General features: G+C 41.5%; 1 protein-coding gene across 1 annotated transcript in view; it reads left to right on the forward strand.

Annotated features, from left to right (window-relative positions):
- Positions 1 to 13,303, forward strand: part of plcl1 (phospholipase C like 1) — a 127,187-nt gene that overhangs the window by 110,787 nt on the left and 3,097 nt on the right. Inside the window, exons 9-11 of the mRNA XM_085383953.1 lie at positions 1,302 to 1,505; positions 8,608 to 8,683; positions 9,248 to 9,357. Coding sequence (XP_085240079.1) covers positions 1,302 to 1,505; positions 8,608 to 8,683; positions 9,248 to 9,357 — 390 coding nt within the window. The remainder of the gene's footprint in view (positions 1 to 1,301; positions 1,506 to 8,607; positions 8,684 to 9,247; positions 9,358 to 13,303) is intronic.

Below are 13,303 nucleotides of genomic sequence, written 5' to 3' on the forward strand. Positions count from 1 at the left end.
TGAGCTTCTTAAGATGGGGCCCAGTCTATGATATGTTTATTGGCTTAGACCTGGTTTCAAAATACCAAGATGGAGATGGCAAAACCACTTCACTAACCAGTTGGTGACTTCATGGCAGCTGTATCCTTTATATACAGTCTGTTTGTAACTGCTGTTAAGTTCACAATATCAATTTAAAATCTTCTCAGATGTCAGAGTCCCAACGTGTTTCTGTTGGTTCAAACTATCCTCTAATATCTTCAGCTTCCTAATAGAACAACCACAGTTTTTAAAAAATGTCCAGGAGGACAATCAGCCACATTAATGATGGAGGAATCAGAGTGCCCACGATAAATGCGGCTATTATGAACACACACATGATTTTCCTGCTATGATGCGACAGAAATGTCTGCTTGTGTGTAATGTTTGGGTGACTGCACGGTTTCATCCATGTAGTGTAGGTCTGTGAATTTAAAAACTGGAATGAATCTCTGGTTGAAAAATGTCAATCCTTTTCAGTGGAAAGCAGAGAGCAAATTTCCTGCCATCTCATTGATCATCCAATCCCACCCAGTCAGTCTGTCAGACACACTCCCACACAAACCCACGCACACACACCGAGTGCTACGCAGAAACACTTTTTACTCACTCAGAAACTGCTTTTAATCCTCCTGCTTCAGTCTCATTGTACACCCTGCTTCTCTCTGTCTCTCTGCCATGAGTCCAGCTGTGGGCTCATCTGCCACAGATATTATTCATCATGCTTCTCTGTGTCTGTCACATTCACAGACACAGATGCACTTACACACAGGTGGAGCATGATAATTGCTAGTCCAGTTGGGGATGTGGCAAGTGGCAAATGGCATTCAGTGCAACAGCAGAGGCTTTATATTCTAGTGCTCATACATGCAGAAATAAACCTTTTACCTTTGTTATGAAGTGACCCTGAATGGCAGTTCAGCAAATGAGTCCTTTAATCTGTCACACTCAAATCTGTGAACCATCCCGATCTTGCATCCCCCCATCCAACACACACTCTAATTGCTTTGATTTCCTGTTCCAGATTTATGCCATATTGTCTCCTTTTTTTGCTAAATGCGCTTAAGCTTAGACTGATTTCACTGGATTAAAGGCAGCAGTGAGTGCCATATTGATTTAATTCACAAGGGAGACAGCAGATGACAGGGGAACGGAGGGGAAGTGAGCGGGCCGTGTCATGATTTTTGGCTTTTCCCAGCTTAATCTTACAGCCGGAACTGTACATCAGATCTAACACTATTTTCCCTCTCTTCTCTGTCTGTTTACCTTCACACCATTTCCAGAGCACCACAGCCAGTTTCAAAGAGCAGTGTGGGCTCCCCACTATGGCCAAACTGAAGCAGTGCATCCAGACCTTGGGCACGAGGCTACAGAGTCCTGAGGGCACTATGGGGGCCACCATGGTTCTGAAGGATGGCTATCCATGTCTGGAGCCCCTGGTCGGCCTCTCGGAACCAACTCGCAAACTGCTCGCTGCTTATGAAACGGTCAGTAAGACACATTTATTGAGCTAACTGCTTCCTTAAAAAAGAAAGTTGCATTAATTCCTGTCTTGTGCAAACATGAAGAAAAATTTCTGACGAACTGCACAGACAAATATCGCTGTGAACTGCATCGTAGTTGCTCTAGGAAAATGATTGTAACTGGCCAATCCTGTTTATGATGCAACACTTTTTAGACCATCAGCTTGCACTCGTCATAGTGGTGTAACCTACGTTTTTGCTGCAAGCTGGAGGTCATGAGTCAAAAAGTATTTGCCCTTTTTCCTGATTTCTTAGATTTTTGCATATTTGTCACACTTTGCCCAACCATGAACCATTCTGCTCTCTGCTAGAAAATCTGCAAGGATAATTCCCAGTCATTTCATGCCCTGACGCTCATGCATGTTTATGTTATGCAGCAGGAGAAAGGTCTGAAACAAACCAGCAAGTCCACCTCTCGATGGCTCTAAACCCCCCCAAAACAAAACAAGTCCAGACTCACCGTTTATTCTGATCTTAAGGCGCTTAAACAGACGAATTAAGACAATCCTCTGCAAAAGAGTGGGCCAAAATTCCACCACAACTAGTTATTAGGTTTAGGGGACATTACTTTTTCACGTGGTCTTTTAACAAAGGCAATCATTATTTAAAACTTGGATTTTGCATTTTCTTGGATTATCGTGGTCCAATATTAAAATTAGTTTAATGAGCTGAAGCATGGAAGTGTGATAAATATGCCAAAAAATATGAACTCAGTTGGGGGCTTATAGGGCTTTACTCTCTCTTCACTATGACGGACCGGTGCAGCGTCCACATCACTGCAGCCGCAGCACCAATCCATCTCCCTTCTCCCGTCACTCGTGAACAAGACCCTGAGATACTTAAACTCCTCCACTTGGGGCAAGAACTCGTCCCTGACCCGGAGTGGGCACTCCACCCTTTTCCGGCTGAGGACCATGGCCTCAGATTTGGAGGTGCTGATTCTCATTTTCACTGCTTCACACTTGGCTGTGAAACGTTGCAGTGCGAGCTGGAGGCCATCACCCGATGAAGCCAACAGAGCCACATCATCTGCAAAAAGCAGAGATGAGCTCCTGAGACCACCCAAGTGAAAGCCTTCTGCCACTTGGCTACGCCTAGAAATTCTTTCCATAAAAAGTATGAACAGAATCGGTGACAAAGGGCAGCCCTGGCAGAGCCCATCACCCACCGGGTGTGAGTCTGACTTGTTGCCGGCTATGCGGACCAAGCTCTTGCTACGAATGCCTTCTCCAAGTCCACAAAACACATGTAGTCTGGTTGGGCAAACTCCCATGCTCCCTCAAGTATCCTTGAGAGGATCAAGAGCTGGTCCAGTGTTCCACGACCAGGATGAAAACCACATTGTTCCTCCTGTATCCGAGGTTCGACTAACAGACGGACTCTCCTCTCTAGCACCCTGGCATAGACTTTCCCAGGGAGGCTGAGGAGTGTGATGCCACTGTAGTTGGAACACACCCTCCGGTCCGCCTTCTTAAAGATGGGAACCACCACCCCGGTTTGCCAATCCAGAGGTGCCCCCCTGATCTCCACGAAACATTGTAAAGGCTTGTCAACCAGGAAAGCCCTACAACATCCCGAACCTTCAGGATAGTAGGGTCTTCCGTAGGGTCTTGACATGGAAGACCCTACCAGGGGACAGAAGCCCCCGGACAACATAGCCCCTGGGATCCCTGGGACACACAAACCCCACCACCACGATAAGGTAGCGATTCACGGAGGGGGTTAGACTAATAATCATTAGTAATCTCCAGGTCTGGATCAAACCATAAGCTGGGGACTGAAGTTTAGGTTTGAATAATGCTCCTGGTTAGCTTCCACCTGGTGGTTTCTCAGTCACCAGGACCTAGAATGTCAGTTAAACCACACCCAGTCTCAGACATAGCTTTCTTTGAGGTCAAATGTCAACCTAATTTTCAGTAGTTGTTTTTTTTTTTCAAAACAACCATCTGCACCAATCAGAAAGAGTGAATTTAGCCAATGAAATCATAAATATAATGATTATGAGACTTGACATGCTAGGTGTTTGCAGTGCTAATTTTAACTGTGCTTTGTGAGACCTACGTATATGTAGTTAGACCATGATATGTATCTTCCTGAGCTCTGTGTCACTTACGAGCTCCTCATTATGCTGCTCTTGCTAATTTTGCTCCTTTGGCTGAAACCTTTAGCATCAGAAACTTTTCCACAGTTTGTGAAGTTTTTTTTTGACATCTAACACTGCATCACTGAGTGTGCAGACCTTTGCTTACGTACATTTGCATCGTCTATAGGCATTAATTATACAGCAGCTCTGTGGTGACATGCATGAAACCGTCACCCACGAGCACGCACGCACACACACACACACACACACACACACACACACACACACACACACACACACACACACACACCTCCTACTCAATCTCCTCTTGCATTAGATCAGGACGAGACTCTCCCACCTCTTTTAGTGCTCAGCTATTTACTCCTACACATACCTCAGAACAATGTGGTTATTTACGTATGTGAGTGCAGCTGATGATGTTTGCGGCAAAACCCAGCAAATGCAGCCCAGCAGGTCAGTGTCATGATGCCATAGTTGGTGTGATCTCCAATCAAACATCACACCTCTTCAGCCTTTCTGAGCACAAACACACAGCGCTCAGTCACCACACAAAAAGCTCCCTCTCTCTTCCTGTATTCAGCCCTTTTTTCCCTTTTTATTTCTTTCAGTGATTTGAGGCAACCTGACTGATTTAAATGAGAAAATATAGTTACAACTCTTGCTATAGTTAGTTTAGCAAATTCTTCATTATTTAGAGATAGCAATGACATCAGTATGTTCCCATGTTGCAGAACTTTGCCGTACTAACCCAAGCTGCTTGGTCTGCAGTGCTGTTTAAGTGGGTGGTACGTGTCATCCACAGGGATACCAGGACCCAGAGTGTTCCAGCAGAACACTGATGTAATTAGAAGAAAATCGAGGATCAGTTACTTGATTTTATATAAGTTTAATGTAAAATGTCATCATTTGTTTCACCCAATGATTTAGGTTAGGTTATTTTAAAACAAAGAAAAACAGTACCTGTTTACATCAAGGAAGATGGAACCTGCTCAAAACCTACTTAAGAGTGATCAGTTCATTACCATAGTCTAATATTTTCAGCTCTGTTGTATTTCATATCTGCACAAGCTGTGATCAGAAAGTTGTATATTGTCTCAGCCCAGGACACACTGACAAAAGAGATTCTTAATATCAAGAGATTAAGTACACTGTTAAAAAGTTATTTTGCTTGTATTTAAGCTACAGTACATGCCTGTATGTCATTTTGCTCTCAGTTTTGTATCATGTATATAAGTAACTGAGAGATTAGAGTACGTACTGTACGCCTGAGTATCAGTGTAATGGTGAGAGAGTTGACTTGGAAGTGACAGGCAACCAATGTTACATCAGCAGTTACATCAACACACTTTTTTGCTTCATTCAGTGTTTTTTTTAACGTACTGCGTAACACCCTGCACATATAAACGATATACCCCCTAAAGAGTATCCATACTACATTTTGTAAACAAAGAAAGACATTTTGTAAACAAAATCTCTGGGCATAATCTGTACCCGACCAGGTGATTTAGCCATGTATAAAGAGAGCCTATTAACTTATTACCTATCGTTAATTTTATATGCATGTCTTTAGAGTGTGGGAGGAATCTGGAGTATGCCCACTCAGAGAGGTGTAGCACGAATATCCAAATTCCACACAGAAAGGCCCAGATGACCGGGGCTTTTAATACTTGATAATAAGTTGCCCATTTAGCTGATCTCTCCATCTCTGGACTTGTTCTACTATATTTAGATTGCTCTCTGGAAGTCCCATTCTTTTCCGTTACATTTTTAATCTCCTCCAGTGTGTAAAAACAGCTGCACTTTGACTTGATTTTAAACTTAAGGAACAAGAACAAAGTACCAGAAAGGTTCTGGTCATTTACATTGAAAGCTATCCCTCAGAACCCTCATGACATTACAGTAGAACTGATGCCTGGACATTGTGACTCTGAGGGAAGAACAACCTCGTGAATGTCTCAAATAATATTAGCATGGCCGTGGACACGCTCTTGACTTTATGTGCCACCTTTGGGGGAAAACAGCTGGAGGCACGCCTCTCAACGCCAACGATGATCCTTCACGATGATTTTTGCTCTCTGTCTGGTTCAGAGTGCACAGTGCTATTTTACATCGTTTCCTAATAGTCATAATGGGACTTCCAGGAAACCTTGAGATTCAAAACCTTAATCTGTAGCCCTGAGATTCCCAGGAGAGTATCTGGAAGAAGAAAATGGTCACATTTAAATCAGGTAAAGGTTAGATCTTGTATGGCCCAGACTATGTGATATGTCACATTTTCAAATACACTACACTAAAATATTGGGCCACACCTCTTAATCTTTGAATTCAGGTGTTTTTAGGCCCTTATATCCTTATATCTGCACAAAGTCAAACACTGAGCAGTGCAATCTTCCTTTATAAACATTTATGAATAAATGGATTGTTGTAAAGAGTCTGGGATGCTACCGTTGCAAAAAGTCAGTTTGTGAAATTTCTTCCGTAAATAGTCCATGATCAGTGGTATTATTGCATCAACTGGAGCATTCTGCTAGTTTGTACAAGTAAGAGCACTCCCAGAGCTACAAAATGACCTTGAGCTGGCCACAGGTATGAGTGTTTGGTCACAGGCAGAACAATGTTTGCCAAACCTGCTATGACAATCAGAAACAGACTTGAAGAGGTTGGCCTGGGGCCCAGGCACTCTTAAGTGAGCGCTGAACTCGACGCCTGGCACCGTGGAGCCCAGTTGGTATTTGCCATAGAATGCAAGAATTGGCAGGTCCACCACTGGGTCCCTGTGTCTTTCACAGACAGCAGGTTCATCCTGAGCACATGTGACAAACGTGGAAGGGTCTGGGGGAGCTTCGAACATTATCCTGCCTGTGATGTCGTTCAGCATGACTGGTTTGGTGGTGCGTCAGTGATGGTCTTGGCAGGCATATCCATGGAGGGATTGCTTAGTTCTCTACATACTAGGCAACAGCACCTTGACTGAGTTTTGATATCCAGATATAATCCTTGGACTCATTGTCAGAACCCGTGCTGACGCATGGGTTCCTCCAACAATGCTCGGCCTCATGTGGTGAGAGTATACAGGCAGTTCCTCCATTGACTGGCCAGCCTGGTGCAGATCTGGGAGGAGACCCCTGGACACCATCTGTTGTCTCGTTTGGAGCATGCCCTGATATTTTCAGGCATGCATACAACCACATGTTGGCCATACAAATTACCATTTTAAGCGAAAATGGTGAAAATAGTGAGATTTTGACAAAATCAACTAGTCTGCTGCATAATTTTTTTCACTTTTCGGGGTGTCTTTGAATTCAGCCCTCCGCAAGTTGATAATTTTCATTTCCATGAAGCGATGTGGCCTAACACATTATTCAGTCCATATGAGTCCAGATATCCAGCATGATACTTTTCCCTCATTTACTTCCAATGTGCTTGCAAAGGGTTCGCTTAAAGACTTCCACAGACTCCTAGAGGTAATGGACGGGAACTAAATTTCAGTCTGGCTTTAGAAAAACCCAAACACATTTGAGAAAAAGTGTTACTTAGAGTTATTCATGACACTTTGTTGAGTGCAGACAGGGTAATTGTACTGCTACACTGTTAAAAAAACGTCTTAAAAAAATGGTAATATTCCGGCAGCTGGGGCGCCAAAATACTACCGTAAAATAACATCCATAGCATTACATTTGAATTCAACAGTTCGATCTTTCCAATAACGGACAGATATTTGTGAAATCATGATACATTTCTGAATATATTTTTACAATCTAAATATGCATATGTACAAAAAAATATATTTAAAAAACAAGTAAATTGTGTTTTACTATATGTACAGTGATGTTATGTTATTTTACTTTTGACATGTAAGATCACAGTCTACTTATGTAAATTTAATGATATTCTAGAAAGACAGTACAAAACTGTAAAATATACAGTAAGATACTTTGACATTACTATTTTTTGGAACAGTGTATTTTGCTACACCCGGCAGCATGCATTTAGTCTTTTATCCCCAACGCTGTTGCACAAATGTCCTTTTACCATTCAGTTGGTACAATCAGTGTCTCATCTTAAATAACTTGTGCCATCCATAAAGTTTGGGACAAAGATCATTTTTGTTTTTTCTCTGTACATCATCACATTGGATTGTAAATCAAACAATCAGTATGTGATAAGTTCAGACTTTGGGCGTTAATTTAAGGGGTTTTACATGCACAGTTTCAAGATTACAGCCAATTTTATCCCCAGTCCCCCAGTTTCAGATGTTCAAAATTAATGAGAGAATCTAACATGAATTTCAATATAAAAAGGTTTTAATACTTGGAGAAAAAGCCGATGTCCACCTGAAGTCAAATATTCTGTTTCCTCCCGTGAAATGCTTCGATGTTGTGAAGTTCTTTTTCTCAACCATGGAAATAATTCTGTCTACAAGCAGCTTCAGACCTTTTGGTGCACCACACTGATGATTTAGCCTAATCTCTCTCTCTGAAAGATTTGTTTTGTCTCTAATGATGGCCTCCTTCACCTGCCCTCACATCTCTTTGGGCATCACCTTTAAAATGACATTAATGTTACTGTGACAATCTTTAAAATACAAATTGAACATTGTGAATCAACTTCAGATATTATGTCCACTTCATTTGACATGAAATACGAGGCAAAGGGCCTCACATGGCCACATGGCCGCAAAACTACTTGTCAGTCAATTGTCCAATTAATTTGAACCTCTGAAAATGGAAGACGGGGCACAGTTTGTAAAACCTCTTGCATTTAAGCTGAAAGTCTGTACTTGAGTCTCAACACAGTGGTGCCTCTGCATATCACTGCAGTAGATGCAGTAGCAATAACATTCATTACTTTTGTCCATATATTGTACTGCCTTCTGAATACTTGACATAGTATTTTTCATAAACCTTGAACATATAAAAGGACCAAAAAGTGAACATAGAAATTGTCTTCCTGTTTGTTCAGATGATTGCTGCCCAGAAACAGCTGATCGAGAATGCTGATGCAGTACAGGAGAGGATCGCTCAGGTGCAGAGGGAAGGTAAAGTATGCAGAGATGGATGAAAGGCTGCGTGGCTGGTGTGAGTGTCGTTTTGATCAGGTCTCATGAATAAAAGATCTGCAGCATGGGATATTCCCAAATTCTAACAAATCATCAAATAAGCAAGTCTGACTGAAACATCTAACAGTAGAGCTTAATTAGGGTGACTCCTCAGAGAATGGCTCTGCGAGTAAACAGCTTTGCATGTGGTGGCTGTAGCACTCTCTAAATTGGGTTCCCATGAGGCACATATTTACAAAAGTATCTCTGTTTGAAATGTTGTTTACAATAAGTCAGCTGTTCTCTGTCACATTTGTACTGGATTTTCTGAACAGCTTATTTTCCAGCGTGTTTTTGCCTTTGGATGATTGACCTTTATGTGTCAGTGCTTTTGCTTTTACGTAAACATGTCAGTCTGGTTTATACGACAACACACATGTAACTGCAACTGGGATAGCTGAGGGAAATCATCCATACGCTTGACAGCTATATTTCACCTGAATTTGATTTGCCGATTCCCAAGCTGCTCTGCCTCAATAATGCTCCTGCTTTCGTGCTTCACAGGAATGGACTTCCACGAGGATCTCTCTCGGCTTGGAGAGAAGGAAGGACTAAAGGGTCGCAAGCTTAACAAAGCCGTGGAGAGTTTCACCTGGAACATTACTGTACTTAAGGTAAAGGAAGGCAGAACATAAATAAATATAAACATTTTGTAGGACGAACTTTGAAAAATGTATCTGTAATTTCAGAAGACAAACAGTGAAAATAGCTTCAGGCTGGACGAGGCCTTTACAGACCAGACGCGTCAAATTCGTGCAGATATTTTGTTTGTTGAAAATATTTCTGGGCTCACTTCCTAATGCAGCCATTGACACCGAGCATGTAATTTCACAGGAAGAATTTTCAGCATTATTTCAGCTTGATTTTTTTTTAAAACAATGATTTATTGATTTTTGGAACAACACAAACAGCAACAAATCAGCACAGCCAAATACAAATAAGAAAAAGACATTAATTATTGTGTTTAAAAACAAAATGTGATCCCCCTTTATGTAATAGCACAGCAAGGTCACGAGGTAGGTGATCAGGCAAAGGCTACATGTCCTACAGAATGCATTACAATTGCCCTTTATGATGGCACTAAGGCGCTCCATTGTCACACCTTGAACATTTCTCTGTACCATTGTGTAACAGTGGGGGGCTGTCTCTGAATCCATTGAAACAGTACACATCGCCTCGCTAAATGTAAAAGTTTACCTAACAAAAGCATCTGTACAGAAGACAGAGAGAGCCCTTCTATAGATAGACCCAGAACGAACAGCCCAGGGTTCAGTGGGATCGACTGGAGAAGGATTGAGCGAAGCTCTATAGCAATATTTTTCCAAAATCTAGTAATTAAAGGACATTGCCATATGCAATGGTAGTAGGTCCCCACATCCGTATTGCACTTTACACAAAGAGGAGAAATCTGAGGATGAATTTTATTTAGAAACTCTGGCGTACGCTGCAGTCTATGTAAGATTCTGTAATGGCTTTCCTGGAGTCTGTTACAGGAAAACAATTTCTTGGCAGATCTAAAAGTTTTGGACCATGCTTCTGCACTAAGCTGAACTTCCAGGTCGGTTTCCCACCGAACCCTGGCCTTATCAGTGGTTACAAAATTCAAAGACAATAACTTCCCATAACAAAGAGAGATAAATTTCTTTTTTGTGATTATTTCCTCATTAAATTTAAGAAGAAAGCTTTCAACAGGATTCAAAACTGGTTAATTGGCTGGAAATTTAAGGGAATTTACAAAGTGCCTTACTTGTAGGAACCCAAAGAAGTGTTTCTGTGGTAAATTATATTTAATTTGAACTTGATTAAAGGCCATAAAACCACCCCTTTCAAGCAGATCGCAAATAAATCTTATATTTTTAGAACACCAATCATCAAATATACTATACTTTCCTCCCAGGTCAATACCTGGGAGGAAAGCTTTATTCCTAATTAGAGGTTGTAGTGCACTAGAAAAACCTCTTCTTCCGACGTGGACAACAATATTATGCCAAACCTTAAGTGTAGGCATCAAAATGAAATTATTTCTGACACCAAGAGGAAGGTCAGCCAGATCAATAGATAAAAGACTAAGAAGCGAAAGAGGGTCACAGCACCAAGTATCTACCGGTGGCTCGCCTTGGTACAGAAAGGAATGTAACCACCCTGAGATTATTTGTGCATGGCAAGCCCAGTAATAATATAAAAGGTTAGGAAGTGCCTGCCCCCCCTCATCTGTAGGCAGTTGTAAAATCTGTATCTTTAGTCTAGATTTCTTCCCATGCCATATAAATTTAGAAAGATATCCCTCAATCTCTGAGAATGTTTTTCTGTTGATCCTGACAGGCAACATTTGTATGGGATATAATATTCTGGGTAAAACATTCATTTTGATTAAACTTATTCTACCCATCCAAGACAGGTGGAGGTCAAACCATCTATTGAGGTCATTCTTGATTGAGCCCACAATTGGTTTAAAGTTCAACTTGTACAACTCTGTTGTGTCTGCGGACAGCCTAATACCTAAATATGTAAAACCAGTGGTTGACCACCTGAAAGGAAAATTAGGAGGAGTGTCCCACCTCCCCCCATCACCCAGTGGCAAAGCTTCAGATTTATCATAATTTATTTTATACCCTGAAAAAAGGCCAAATTGATTAATGATATGTGTCAGTGCAGGAATAGATTCTTAGTGGCTTAGTTTCTTAGTTTCTGGCTTAGTGAGAAAGAGCAACACGTCATCTGCGTAAAGGGAAATTCTGTATTCAGTATTCAACAAGGTTACCCCACAGATCTCAGGGTCAGTTCTTACAGCCTCTGCCAGTGGCTCCAATGCAAGTGCAAACAGTATGGGAGAAAGAGGGCATCCCTGACGCGTTCCTCTACCCAGTGGAAAAACATCTGAGACCGAGCCGTTAACCAACACCCTTGCAGCTGGGGCCCCATACAACAGTTTGACCCACTTGACAAATTCAGATCCCAAACCAAATCTTTCCAAAACATCAAATAGATACTCCCACTCCACCCGATCAAATGCTTTCTCAGCATCCAGTGAAATTGCAAGAGCCCTATAATTGCAAATCTTGCAATCTACACCGAGTAAACTTATAGGTCCGTAAGATGTACACAGATCTGCAGGTTTATCCTTCTTTAAGATCAGGGATATATGGGCAAGGTTTAAGGTGGGTGGAAGTGTGCCCCTCTCAAGAGATTCTACATAAATTTTTAATAAAGGACCCACCATAAAACTCTGGCCCAAACCCATCAGGGCCTGGAGCTTTTCCACTCTGTAAGGATTTGATTGCATCTAAAATTTCCTGCGCCCTAATAGGACTGCAAAGATCTAATCGACTTTCCTCTGATTGTATAGGGAGATTAACATTATCAAGAAACAATTTCCTAGCGTCTACAGTATTTTGACACTCAGGGGAATATAAGTCCTGATAGAACTCTTTCATTATTTTGCTGATAAGTTTAGCCTCGAATTGTAAAACGCCTTTCTTATCTTTTAGAGAGGATATTGCATAAGAGCCCTTTTTCCCCTGGGCAAGTCGGGCAAGTAAGCGTCCAGGTTTGTTGCCCGATTCAAATAATCTATGCTTTGCATAGAATATTGCAGTTTCCGCTTTCTGAGTTAGTAGTTGGTCCAGGGCTGATCTGGCTGCATCCAGTTTTTTAAGCACAGAAACAGACGAGGATTTCTTAAACTCCCTCTCCAAGTTAGTAATGTTGCGTTCAAGTACTAATTGTTTGGCTAAGGTGCTCTTCTTTTTCGCTGAGGTGAAAGAGATAATAGAGCCCCTGAGAAATGCCTTACCCGCCTCCCATAGAGTAGAAGCACTAACCCCCGGTAAGTCATTTGTAGAAAGAAAAAGTTCCCACTGATCTTCTAAATATTTTACAAATTCAGGGTCACTAAGGAGAGCTGGGTTTAGCCGGGCCAGTGTCTAGACAAGGGATCATAATAAGGTGGTAATAACTCCATTGAGACTGATGAGTGGTCTGAGAGAGCGCATGTGTTGATCAAACAACCCCGAGTTCTGTCAAGGACAGATCTAGAAACAAACATGTAATCAATTCTGGAAAAAGAAAAATGGGGGCGTGAGAAAAATGTAAAGTCTTTCACATGTGGATTACAAACTCTCCAGGCATCAAAAAGACCAAGATCTGAGCAGAAGTCCATTGCAGCCTTTGCCATTTTTGAAGGTGGTTGAGATTTTGGTGGATTATAATCAGTTTCAGGACTCAAACCACAGTTAAAATCCCCACCAATTATTACGTGATTCGGACACACAGAGGAGGTTTTTGCCAGAAGGTTTGAATAAAACAATCTATCAAAAGTATTTGGTGCATAAACACTTCCTAATAGAATTTGCTCCCCATATAAAAGCCCAGTAATCAGAATAAATCGTCTGTCCTTATCCCTTACAATAGTATTTAGAGTGAATGGTAGATTTTTATGGATCAATATTGCAACGCCTACTTTTAGAGTTAAAAGAGGAATAGTAAATTTGTCCCACCCAATCACGCTTGAGTTTTAAGTGTTCAGAATCTGTGAGGTGAGTCTCTTGCAGTAATGCAATC

The sequence above is a fragment of the Rhamphochromis longiceps genome, linkage group LG16, assembly GCF_057381845.1.
Source record: "Rhamphochromis longiceps isolate RC_006_pf linkage group LG16, R_longiceps_female_GT1.1, whole genome shotgun sequence".
Classification (NCBI taxonomy): domain Eukaryota; kingdom Metazoa; phylum Chordata; class Actinopteri; order Cichliformes; family Cichlidae; genus Rhamphochromis; species Rhamphochromis longiceps.